At 42.9% G+C, this 13442-nt stretch overlaps 1 protein-coding gene across 2 annotated transcripts in view; it reads left to right on the top strand.

The window, feature by feature from the left end:
- Positions 1–12465, top strand: part of ADPRHL1 (ADP-ribosylhydrolase like 1) — a 41077-nt gene extending 28612 nt beyond the window's left edge. The window contains exon 8 of one of the 2 annotated variants that reach the window (XM_035114345.2): positions 779–12465. In XM_035114345.2, the coding sequence (XP_034970236.2) occupies positions 779–4826 (4048 nt within the window). In that variant the 3' untranslated portion in view covers positions 4827–12465. Of the gene's footprint in view, positions 1–775 lie in introns of both variants that reach the window. The other variant, XM_035114344.2, reaches the window with a different exon arrangement.
- The last annotated feature ends 977 nt before the right edge of the window (positions 12466–13442 follow it).

The raw sequence follows: 13442 nt of genomic DNA, 5'->3' as shown, positions 1-13442 counted from the left end.
CGGTGCAGAACCTCACATAGCCGTATTTCTTCCCCTCACAATCTCAGCTGCATGTTAAGCCACTATGCCATTATTTGGGGTGTGCCTGCAGAGGTACATCCTGTGTTTCAAATAAAGTAAAAGTACACTCTCTGCTAATACTATGAATGCTTACAGTTCATAACAGCCATTCCTGGACAGGTATCAGTGATCATGTGTTAATAACAGTCATGGCTAAGGCAACTGTTGTATATCATCTTCTGCATTGGATAAATGTGCCTGGCACATTAAGAGGAGTGCCGATGTAATTTTACTTCTAAAATTAATGCTCATTTTTTTTTACTATGCATATGTTATGGTTTTTCTTTTTTAAAAAAAACCTGTTGATTTTATCTATAACTTGATACATTTTATTATGTCTACCTGTTTTTAAGTTCACTTTTCTTGGTAATGTAATTTTATAGTGTGTTTTTTTTAAGGAGGGGGACTAGCTCAGTGGTAGAGCACCTGTATTTCATGCAGAAGGTCTCAAGGCCAATCCCTGGCAACTTCAGATAGGGCTGAGAGACAACCTTGCCTAAAACCCTGAACAGCCATTTCCTGTCAGTGTTGACAGTCCTGAACTAGATGGACCAATTGCCTGACTCAGACAGGTTCCTGTGTAAAAAGAAAAAAAAGAAAGTGGTATATTATCTTGTTAAATAAATATAAACACATTAAAACCAGTAAGGAAGTAAAAGCAATGTTGATGACTTTCCCTGGACAAAAACAACAACATTCATTTTCTTTTATGCAGCAGAAGTAAAGGTACAAAGCTGGGCAGTGATAAGGTGCTGGTTGACCCGATAGTGCTGAAGAAGAAGCTCAGTAAGATGTCCACAGAACTAGGTGCATTTGCTGTCCTCAGCAGCCTTCTACTTTACCTCACAGAACTCCTATCCAGCCAACCCCAGGTCGAGAGCAAGAAGGCCAAATGGCTCGAAGGCATAGAGAACAAGGTGAACTTGAAGCGCGAATGCCAAAGCGCACATGGCAACATTCGTCCCACCAAATTCCAGCTTCTGCAATCGAGGTTCATGAACAACAACCGCGAGGCCTACAGGAAAAGGTCGAGAGAGGTTGGCAAGCTGGTCGTTAAAGAAAAGCAGAACAGAAACGGGCTGAACTCCATTGTAAGCAAGCTGGACAAAAGCTCCTCAAAAGAAGGAGAAAGCCCAGAGATAACACCCCATGATAAGGTCAAATGGGTCTGCTCAACTGGGAAAAATACTGTGAAGAACATCCTGAAGAAATTCTTAGTTGCTGAGGAAAAAGAAGCTAAAGATAGAGAAAAGCAGGCGGCTCCAAAAAAGAAGACACCAAACGACAAGCTGCCCAAGATAATAAACAAAAACTCTGTCTTGTCCAAACTGAAAGAAAAGTTTGAACAAAGCAGTAATATCTGTTCAGCCATTGAGGTGAAATCTTTGCTGCCGTGTAAAGGCGAGAGAAAGAGCAAAAAGGGCCCAGAGAGAAAAAAGATTTGCAAACCTGAAATAAGAGTGCTTGAAAGGAAATTGAGGACAACCACAATTGTCAATAGCCCTCACGCTCAACAGCTGGTATGCACAACTGTCCCTACACCTAAATTCTGTGTTGCTACTGAAATTAGTCGCCCTTGGAGTTGGGCTACAAATGCCAAGTCTGCCACTCAGCCTTCTGAAGTGGGGAGACCAAAAGTCACCCAGAAAGTACCTGACATCGGGTCTCATGACAGCAGGATACCAGAAAGCAGGGCACATAAAGGGCAACTGGGAGGACAGTTGCAAAACAAGCATCATGAAATGCCTAAGGTAGTGGCTGACAAAAAGGACATTATCGAGAGTACAAGCCCAGGTTCTAATCAAGACAGTGTTCTTCCTTCACGTGAAAATGTGTCCCTTGTTGATTGCATTCCTCCTTTATCTAAGGACAGCTTAGATCACAAAGAGAACATCATACCGCCTGTGGATGATACCTTTTCCAGGTCCAGAGACAAAAATGCAGCAAATATAATGTGCAGAGAAAACATACCTACTAAGGACCTCTCTCCTAATCCAGTTGAAGGAGTTCATGCACATAGTCACCAGGAAATGAAAGGGGATGGGATTCCTGGCATACCAGAAGGCATGTTCAGGCCAAAGGAGACAGAAATAGAATTAGCAGAGCCTATAAAAGATCCCCCATTCACCAGCCAAAAATGTTTCTCTGAAAAGAAAGTGTTGGAAAATATTCCACCATTTCCCTCTCCTGTAGCTCAGGCATCTTGTAACAGAGAACCTCCAATAAAGGACCAGCAATCAAGTGTTGAACCTGCAGCTGTTCACAAAATGCCTCCGCTTAAGCCAAGTCAAGATAACGCACAAGGTTTTGGGAGCACATTTTCTGACGCAGTTCAGAACAAAGAAAAGCTGCCTGATAAAGAGGAACTATTTCCTAGCCTTAACAAAAGCGACCATGCGGGTAAAGCAAAAAAGGGGGCGCTACAGCCATCGAAAAGCCAAGGTGAGCCATCTGATCATCTGGCAGAAAGTGAGCATTTGCCCAAGGAGCCACAAGCACACCCAAAGCTGAGCCAACAAAATAACCCTAGCTCAAACATATCAAAACAGACTATAGATCAACCACACCAAAGTCCTACTTCAAATAAGAGCCAGAAAGACAACAATGATGTAAAAGGAAATGATTTTGAAAAAGAGCTCCACCCTTTGACTGGCGATTTAGATAAATCCACCTGCGTTAGAGCAGCAGAGAATACTAGCAAAACCGAACTGCGCTCAGATAATGAAAAGACAAATTCTGAAAACAAGAGCAAAAAGGGAAATAGTAGCTTGAGCCATTTGGATACCTCTCAGAGGCTACCGGAAGAATTCACCAGCCACGAAACTGGCAACCTGGAAAAGAATCCTGCACCTCCTTCTGAAAAATCTCACTCATCCTCACTGACCCATTCAGCAAACCCAGAAGGCAATACTCCAGAAGTCGACAGACCTTGGTGCAGTGTCGGAAACCTCCAAACCCCAACATCAAATGCAGTGAAAAAGAAAGAGAGCTGTATTGTAAGAGACAATGTCACTAGTCCCAATTCTGAGAAACACCACTTCCCTTCTCCAGCTGAATTGCTGAAGCCCAAGGGGGCACCTGGGCAAGACAACAAACCAACAACAAGCAATTTGTGCAATGATTTAATTAAGAGTGAAAACCATGCTGTAGAAGTTGAGGGTATGAGTCCCCAGACCAGGAAGTATCAACCACCCTCAACAAAGGAGATTAGAAAGCATGAAATTAGTCCTGTAGGGGAGGCAAGCCCTGCACACAATGTGGAAAAGCAGCAGGTGCCCTTGGGAAACAAAACTGGGAAGCATGAAGGCATGAAAGTGATGGCAGAAGTAAAGCCTGGGAAAAGCAGATTTCCCTCCCAAAATGAAACAGCGAAGCAGGGGGATGGTGAAGGAGGAGAAAGAAATCTACTGAAAGAAGTACAATGTCTAATTCCATCATCAGCTGACAGAAAGGAGCAAGAAGACAAGGTAACAGAAGAGAAAAACTCTATAGTGGGAGGTAAGAAGTTGGTGCATAACTCCAATATGCCCCAGAAATCAAGAAAAAGTGACCTTGCAGAGGGTGGTGGTGAAAGAGCAGGTGCACAGCAGCTGACCCCACCAAAGCATAACACTAGCAGTCCGGGAGTGTTACATTCCCCAGATAACTCAAAATGTCAAACGCCATCAAGAGATCCAGAAAAAGGTGGAACTGTTGCATCAAAAGATGAATACACTGCAAAACACCAGCTCTCCTCACTCAAAGAACCAGTGAAACGTGATGATAATGCTAACCAAAGAATTGCCCAGGATAGCCTTAAGAGTGACAAAATGCCATTATCTGGTGAGAAAGTGAAACCTAAAAGCAAATCAGGGAAGACAAAAGAGAACACTAGTAATTCTGGGCAAAACCAGTTCCCTTTGGAAAATGAACTTCCAAAGAATAAAAAGGCCGAGCCAATGAAACCTGCAGCAGACAAGTCACAGAAACCATCCGTAGATGACTCTAGAAATGAACTTGCAAAGAGTAAAGAGACTACTGTAAGGGAGAGCGGAACTTTGCGCAACCTTAAGGAAGATCAAATACCAGCACCAAATGAACCAAAGACTGTGTCAGTAAATCTTGCAGCAGGGAAGCCGCAGAAACCATCCTTGAATGACTCTAGAAATCACGAGGACATTGCTAAGAATGAAAAACAGGCTTCATGGAATTCTAAGAACCAGCAGCTACCCTTACCAGATGTGAAACAGGAGAGCCATCAATATAGCGTCACAGCAGGGAAACAGCAGCAGCAACCACAACCACCAAAGGATTATGTCAAGCCTAAATCTAGTATAAGAGATGGAAAGCATATGCATCATAAATCTGAGAAGTATCGTCTTCCTGCCTCAGATGAACTGGGAGTGCATGAAAAGAACGCTAGTGAAAGGAAGGGTTCCTTGGCTCCACTTTCAAGTCACAATAGGACCATGCAAAAGAAGAAAACACTATGTGAGACTGATACCAGTCCCAAATTGGGATCGCCAAACAAGACATGTCCTGCAGAACAGAGAAAACCACAGCGTAGTCCTCCTGGCAAGTACCAAACTCTATCAGCAAATGTGCTATCAGAGCAAGGAAATGGGGAATCTCAAAAGCATGGGGCTGATGCAATAAGACAGAAAGCTAGATCACTAGCCTTGGAAAAATATATAGCAGAAAGCTACAGTGAAGAACTACCGGTAGCACCTTTGTCTATTAAACCAATGGTTGTTCGTGCGATTGATACAATTAAGCTTGATAACTAAATGCAGCTCAAATGACTGGAATATAGACCTGAATTTTTCATCCTTTGGCCACTGTTTTATTTCAGAGATTTAAATGATGGCATTGAAATCACACTGAGTTGGCTGTCCATTGATCAGTTTTGGATTTTAGCGGTCATTAAAACTGGTGTCACCTGGAACCTCAAGTATATTACATGTCAACCCAGAATAATCAGAAGCCAATGATTCGCGTATGGGAACTCTTAGATGTAATAACTATGGGAACAAAGGCCCGGTCAAGATATGGGGCAGAATAAAGTGGCCTCATGCCATCATAACACTTATTTATGTTAGAAATAAACAGAGAAGCAGCACAGGAGGCAAAGACTAGACTAGAACCCTTCTTCCAGATATGCTTAACAGAGGGAAGTTTACTAAAACTGCGCCCCTCACCTGGGAGGTGGAAGTGATTGTGTTTACCCTCAATATGCTGCCTCCTGTTTCTGCTGTATGGGAACCCTCAGCCAAAATTAGGCACTTTTAATGGGAGAGATTTGAACAGTAAAAACAACAAAGAAGTATTGTGGCACCTTAAAGAGCAACCAATTTATTGAGGCATTTCCATGAAACCCACAACTTCTTTCTGTTGCTCCAGAGGGCAGGGTGACAACAAATGGGTGGAAATAACAAGGAAGCTGATTAGAAGAAACTTCGTAACTATGAGAGCTGTCTGACAGTGGAGTGGGCTGCCTTGGGAGGCGCTTTCCTTCAATGAAGGGGCTGGGGTTTTTTTGTAGGTAAAATATTTTTTATTGAATTTTCCATTATAACAGATATTACAAGTCAAAACCATAAAACTACAGAAGAAAAACAAAACAGAATACAGAGTGTATGCAGGAAGGAGACAATGTTACATCATAGACAAACATCCTTAGATAAGGCGGAGCTGACAAAGTAGTAATGATAATTGTTATTCTTGGTAAAATATTTCAGTGGAGGTTTCTCAACAGAGGTTGAATCTGTCAGGGTTGCAGCAGTTCATTCGTTGGGAACCTGTGGATATTGCTAGACTATAAATCACCCCAGAATACTGGCTGTGCTGCGAGAAGCAAAGTTAACAGGGAACAAGGCAGAGGGCCTTCTCAGTAGTGGCGCCCTCCCTGTGGAACGCCCTCCCATCAGATGTCAAGGAAATAAACCAACTATCTTGACTTTTAGAAGACATCTGAAGGCAGCCCTGTTTAGGGAAGTTTTAAATAACTGATGTTTTAATGTATTTTTAATATTTTGTTGGAAGCCGCCCAGAGTGGCTGGGGAAACCCAGCCAGATGGGCAGGGTATGTATGTATTTATAAATAATTATAATAATTATAGGGTTTGTGGTAGTTCATGTCCAATACTACCTGGAGGGCCACATATTTCTGTCATGGTTATATTGTAGGTTCTGCCTTCAGTAGGGGATTAGTTAAGACTGAGCAGGAGATTAGACCTTTAAGATCCTTTTCCAACTCTGAAATTGTATGATTCTATAATAAAAGGTGCCAGACTTTAAGGTTTCACAAGTCTTTGCCAGATAGCTTTCTGGGATTAATCATGATGGATGACAGCTTAGAAGATCTATCCTTAGGACTTTGCTTTCTTACTCTTGGAAACAGGATGGTGGGTTAGACAGTGCAATACCAGTGGGACATAAAGAGTGCTTAACTTGAGCTGCATCGTACCCAATGTTTGTTTCTCTGCTGAAGGCTGAGGTTAGTGTATAACTAACTAAAGTGACCTGGAAGGCTATTCAGCAACTGAAATCATGCCTGTATACACATTTTTGTGTGTGTCTTGTTTTCCAAAAAGAAAGAAAGTGAAAACAGTGGTGCAAAATAGTGTGCATAAATAAGACAAGCACACAAAGATAGAAGAGGCCTGTAAGAAGGTCTTAACAATGCTACAAAATGTAATAAACCGCAAGTCATTTTTGAGTATTGTAATAAAAGGCTCTTTGTGACAATTAAATTACAAATACATCTGCTCTACAGGATGATACAGTAAAATCCTGAATGAAATATATTTTATCACGGGGAAAATATTGATCAAATCTCTTGCAGAGGTAATTTGGTATCATCCATGTGTTCAATACATTCAGATTCCTGTATAGCTTTATCTTTCAACATTTATTACATTCCTCATTGTGATCAACCTATTAATAAAGATTCAGAATGTGGTAAGCATGCCAGATCCTAGCACTGCCTGGAATATGCAAAAAAGGCGCTGCAGAAAATGATGAAAGTCATTATTGTGAAATCTGGAATAAGAAAAATTGCCTGAATCCACTGCCTAAAATTATGGGACAGAATAAAGGATCATCTTCTTGGTCTCCCTTCTTCCAACTTCTTTGTCCACAAAGGGAGAGTATCTTGTTTAGGAGCAGAAATAGGCCCACTTTTCCTGAGGCACTTCTATAATGCGAACATACCAGAAGGATAAATATCCAAGAGAGGACCCAGGTGTCACATTAAGGTCAAGACTCACAGCAACAGAATTCTGGTCTACAAAATGAAACTTGATACTACATAATGAGCAACCAGGATCTCTGAACTGTCTTAAAAGAAGGTGACTTTCACAATTCAAAAAGCAAACACATGTAACCCCTGTCCAAAGAAATAGATTTTTGTCAAGTTCTGGAAGGTTCTGTTTGCTTTTATCTTTTCAGATCTTAGTTATTGTCAGATATCACAATATCTGTTAGAGCAGGAATATACTGCACTGATTTCAGTTAAATTTGCTTCCAGATAATAACTCTAAGGCTGCAGTGGACTTCTGTGCCTGCCTAGAAGGAAATAAAACCATTAAACTCCGTGGAACTTTTGCCCTATTAAATAAGTTGAGCGCTGGACGGAGACTCACAGATTGCTTATTGGCAGTCTGCGGGGCAAAACTAGATGTGATGTTAGTCATATGTTTAAACAAGTATCATAGTTAACCAGTGCTATTTTTCTAGAAAGAGAGGTGCCGGAACTCACCCTGAATGTCTCCCTTGTTCTCTCATAATTTCAATTGAACCCACCTGAAAGGTGCTGGAACTGAGTTCTGGTAAGTTCCGGCTGAAAAAAAGCCCTGTAGTTAACCAGGTTGATTTTACTTTGGAACAGGGGAAAACGGGGGCACCAATCCACAATCTGGTGTGTGTGTGTGATAGTTTTCTGCTGAAAATTGGTCCCTTCTGGCTGCTTTCTGCACCCAACCCCACCCCAAAAAGTGCTGATTACTGCAGACTACACCTTTGTGATTGAATAGCAGTAAACTGTTTTAGGGGCTGTTTTAGGAAACTGTTTTCAGGATTGGAGTCTTACAAAATAAAATAAAAGTGGTCAGGTCATTAAATATGTGATTAATGTCCCTTTTAGTTTGGCTCTGAAGCATTTACTACTGATAATATAATGCAATGTTTGTGCACCAATATTCTTTTGCTACCTCTCAGGTAAATGTCCTCTGGGAGTTCCTAGGTCTTTGCTATGATGGTTATTTGTATGAATTATTTGGAATTGCTAGTTGAATATAAGACTTAGGGCTCATTCCATTATACTTGGATGTCACTGAAAATGTTTCTAGGTGGCAATGCACAGTTTTTCAGCTATCTATATTTGGTACATGGGGTAGAGCAATGGTCTTTGAACCAGTCTTCAGGAAACTACTATGGAAGGTCTGTGAGAAACCAACTGGAGACAACCACATACTGTAATTTATTTTGTAAATGCTATGTCGAAGTAGGTACTTATGTTTAGATACTGTTTTTCAACACTGATGAGCAGGAAATGGACTTCTTTCTGTTGACGGAGAATCTCTGCACGACCACAATCTCAACTGGAAGTATTTTTGAAGAATATGACAGTAAGCTCAAAGGCAGATACTATTGTGGATTTGACAGCAAGTTTTGTATGAATTATGTTATAAATCTGGGCTCGTGTAATATATTTAATTGTAAGTCTTTTGCACAACTTGTTTGCGTAGTTTGGAATGAGACTGTTACATGTGTCAGACTTTATAATTTGTCTTGAAACACAAATATTTCTCATTTTATTGTATTATATAATGTATGCTTGTTTTTTTAAAAAAAATCCCCCATTTTATATGGTACTGTAATGATTTATTTTTGTATGTGGTTTTGTTGAAAATGAATATATTTATTTATTCTGAAGTTTATTTCATAGCCATCCAGACCTAGATAACAATGGGTTCTTGTGGGAATCACATTTGAACTTTTTTTTTAAAAAATGCCATTACATGGTTCACCATTTTGAAGATCATCACAATTAACCACCTCAGTGAGGGCTGAATGGTGTTATGTGATGTTTCGGATGTTTTTCATGAATGGCAGGTGCATGAGTGCAAAGAGATTTGACGGCGGCGGCAGGGGGGGTTTCACAACAAGCTTCACAAAGGTGTACCCTTAGACAGCCACAAGGTAGAGCAAATAAATAAGTAAAATAATTTATAGGAAAGAATAATTCTTAAATTTTGTCACCTTTTTTAATACTATAAATAAGGATATAAAAATTCATTGCTGGATCAGACCAAGATCTATGCAGTCGTTGCCAGAGTTCAGCAGTTTTTGCCAATGGTGTATATACAACCAAATGAAATCTGCAAAGTCTTTTATTAACTTGTTGTTATTGTTCAAAATGTTGGGACAGCCCACTGTCAAAAGGCAGAAAAGTTGGACAGATTCACCCTTGATCAAAGACTGAAAGAGCAGTTACATATATTACAGCTTGGACAGACAAGACAGGAACACTGAAGACATGACACAGCACACGTTGTTCCCTGGGATGTTAAGCAAGGCGTCAGTTTTACATTTTTTTTCAAAGTCAGAGGATTAGCAGGTCTTTCTGGCATCAGAAAAACATTCCCCTCCCCTGGCCTACACATCTCATAAACATGGGCTTAATTTAAAACAGGGTTCACTGGGACAGTAGCCTTAGGATCTAGGTCCAATGCCAAGCGGCAAAACCTGAATGTATGAAGCCAGGATATTGATCCACTGGATTATCTATGGATAAAGTTATTTCCTAAGTTTGGTACTTCTTAAAAAATGGACAGAGGTTCTGTGCCTTGGGTATTTAAGGTGGGAGCATACCTCATCTGTTGTACACACTATTGTTGCCAATAGTTAAAATGAGCTTTGCTAGAAGGTACGTATGCCAAAGGGATAAATCCCTTTTATTTGTGGTTAAAGAAGATGATCTGTGTTGACAGCCTTGCTGCCATTAAAGCAAAGAATAAAGAAGCGTAACAATCCCAAGTGCTCTGAAAATATTTCTCTCTCCCACCACTCCACAATTTTAGCTGTAATATATCAGTATGTGGAGCTTTCTGCCTCGTGCATCTTGGTTGGTTTGTTTGTTTTTGGCACTCAGATTTGCCCTTCCTCATTAAAATATTGATAGAATCATAGAATTGTAGCATTGGAAGTCTATTCCAACTTCCTGCAATGCACGAATCTCAACTAAAGCATCCATGACAGATGGCCATCCAACCTCTGCTTAAAAACCTCCAAGGAAGGACAGACCACAACCACCTGAGGGAATCTGTTCCACTGTATTCGTTCCATTGATAGCTGTACTCACCATGACTTGGTTTAAGTCTCTTTTAAAGGTATTCACTACATCTTGTAATATATACCGGTCACGTTGGTTGTTGGTTCCTACTCAGGGGGATGTTATATACGTATTCTCCATCTTGCCATAGCCAGAACTATATTATAGTAGAATACAACAATTGCTTAGTTTCAAGGCTCACCAGTGTCGGACCTCAAAATCTGTTTCATACTCCAGCATTTATACTGCCAATTCTCCCCCACCCCCACCCCTGCCCACCTCCCCACAGGCTGGGAGTGCCACATGTGCAGAGTGCCTTCCTAACCTTATAGAATAACCACAGCCAACCTTCATAGATCAGGATTTGGGGGGGGGGTAAGAGTGCTCTGAGCTCAGCACCTCTTAGCTAAATTTTATTCAGCTGCAATTCTCTACACCAGGGATAGCAAGTTGCCTGGAAGTGACTCTAGCAAAATAAGCTGACATAAAAGGACTAGAGTGTCTCATATTTATCCTTTTTTAAAAAATGCAAATGTACAATATGGGACAAAATGCTCTTTGTTAAATACACAACACAAATATGCATTGTATAAGGCTCCTCTCCCTGGATCCCAGTGTAATAGGAATTTATTTTTTAAAAGATAAAATCTGATTTACTGGCTATTACGGAAGGGAGCAGATTCAGTTCCCCAGGCTCCTTATTTCCTTCCAAATAGCAGACTGGAGGTGAGACATTTATGTTGCAATGCCTCAAATTTATATCGTCTTTTCCGCCCGTTTTATTCCTGGCGCTAATAATGATATTGCTGATGCTCTATCCCGTTTTCAGATGGAGCGCTTCAAATCCCTTGCTCCAGGTGCCCACCAGCTTCTGGAAAAATTCCTAGTCCAACTTTGGAACCTTGGCAGCAGCTAGTTTTGCAGGGAGTAGTAGCACCTATTTCTCCTTCCACTTTGAGGTCTTATAAGAAGGCCTGGATGGACTTTTTAGCTTTCAGAGCACAGCTCATGACCAGCCTTAGCATGGAGTCATCATCTACACAACAGGTGTTGCCGTATTTGGCTCACCTGCGTTTTATGGGTCGTGCTGTGAATTCAGTTGCCTGCCATTTCATTTTTCTGTAAATCCCTTTATTCCAGAGACCATTGTGCAAAGTTTGTGGTGCGCAAGGCGCTTGAGGGCTGGGCCAGATTGTAGCCATCTAGGGCGCCAGGTAGGAGGCCGGTCACATTTGACATTCTTTGCGCTACGTGCAGCAAGCTGAGGCTAATTTGCTGGTCTGCTTATTAGGTGAGACTCTTTTCGACCGTGTTTTCAATTGCGTTTTTTGGTGCACTGCGTGTGGGTGAAGTGGTGCTGGAGTCAGCACAGGGAAGGGCTCCTAGGCGCTTGCTTTTGCAGGACATTCAGCTGTCCAAAGCTGAGCTTGTGCTCACTATTCACATATCAATAACTGACCAGTTGGGCAGAGGCACCTTGATGAGGCTGCCTGCCACTTGTAAGCCTGGTCCTTGTCCAGTTAAGGATGCCAAGAAATATATGTCACTTCACCCGCCAAGGAATGGTCCCTTCCTGGTTCATGAGAATGGGTCCTTGTTAAGGAGACATCAATTTGCTGCAGTTATGCATAAGGCAATCGCAGCATGCGGCCTGTTGGCCAGCGAGTTTGCACCTCATTCCTTCCGTATCGGGGCAGCTACCACTGCTGCGCATTGGGGCCTGTCCGTCGACAGGATTGAGGATCTGGGCCGCTGGAAATCTGAAGCATACAAGGGTTATGCTCGGATGTGGCGCTGAGGTGCAGTTGCTTATGTTGTTTTGTTCATTCCTAGGTCCGCCTGCCCTGCATGTCTGGATAGTCGGGCACAGCATTGACCACTGGGCCAGCAAGAGGGTGGCAGAGTTTGGATTCAGATGCAGGTTTGGGCCCCCCGATCACGTGAGCGTCTCCTGGGTGTCCAGACAAGGAATGCCTTGGGAGGGGCTTCTCCTAAGAGGTGCGGGCAAAGGTGTCTGCGGAGGCACGCCTGCGGTGGTGGTAGTGCAGCTGGCAGGGCAGTCTTAAGCACCTTTGGTGCCCTGGCGCAGTAGTGCGACGGATCCCTCCGCCGCCCCCCGCTGCCCCATTTTCCAGTGCGGCGGGTGGGTGGCCGGGCTCAGCGCGGTCGCCGAGGGTGCTGCTGCACGGCGGGCGGGCTTGCTGCGCGGCGGAGCGACCGGAGCGGCTGCGTGGCACCCCCCCTGGCGGCCCTGGCAGCTGGGCGCAATTGCCGGATCCCCTGGCTGAGCTTGCGGTCCTGCATGCAGGAGGACTTGGAAGAGTTGAAGGCAGCTCTTCCTGGACTCAAACTTGGTCACTGATGGCAGTGACGTGTGGCGAGGTAACCAATGCCCAGCAGCCACCGAGAGGGTCCAGATGAGTGTCCAGAGCACGGTGGCCAAAAAAGGTTCTGGCCTTGGGCAGGGATGTTGAGCCGTCACCATTACAGATGGGGTTCATCTGTCTGTGATTGGGAATGATTTGTGGCTGACCTCCGTGTCAGTGGGGTCAAGGGATTGGTTACCGGTGTCAGTGGTTGGCGGCGAGCGCGGGCTCGTGTGGCGGATAGGCTCTGGTTCAGGTGATAGGGATGGGGGAGCGCCCTCGCCATCCCTATGTGAAGGGTATTACGTTAAAGGAATCCAGGGACTCAATGGCTTGGTCAACCCTGTGAATAAATAAATAAATAAAATCATTGTTATGATCATAATTGTGCATTTCTACACACAATGCGTCCGCTGCTTATACGGAAAACAGTATTAGTTATTTGTTCCATTTGCATTCCTCTCTTCCTCCAATGACTTCTCCTAAGGTTATTCCCAACCACCCTAACAAGGTAGGCCAGGCTATAGCAATTTGTCAAATGCCATGCAACGAGCTCCATCGCTGTGTTCTGAAGACTTGGACAACCTATCGGCAACACAAGCTATCCGTTAAACCACCACACTGACTCCAGAACCGAAGATACCTTTGCTGTTTACAGGTTTAACCTTTCGCGTTTCAGTTCCACAGAAACTGTAACAGATACC

Source organism: Zootoca vivipara, chromosome 4 (assembly GCF_963506605.1).
Source record: "Zootoca vivipara chromosome 4, rZooViv1.1, whole genome shotgun sequence".
Classification (NCBI taxonomy): domain Eukaryota; kingdom Metazoa; phylum Chordata; class Lepidosauria; order Squamata; family Lacertidae; genus Zootoca; species Zootoca vivipara.
This window is presented reverse-complemented; position numbering and strand designations above follow the sequence as displayed.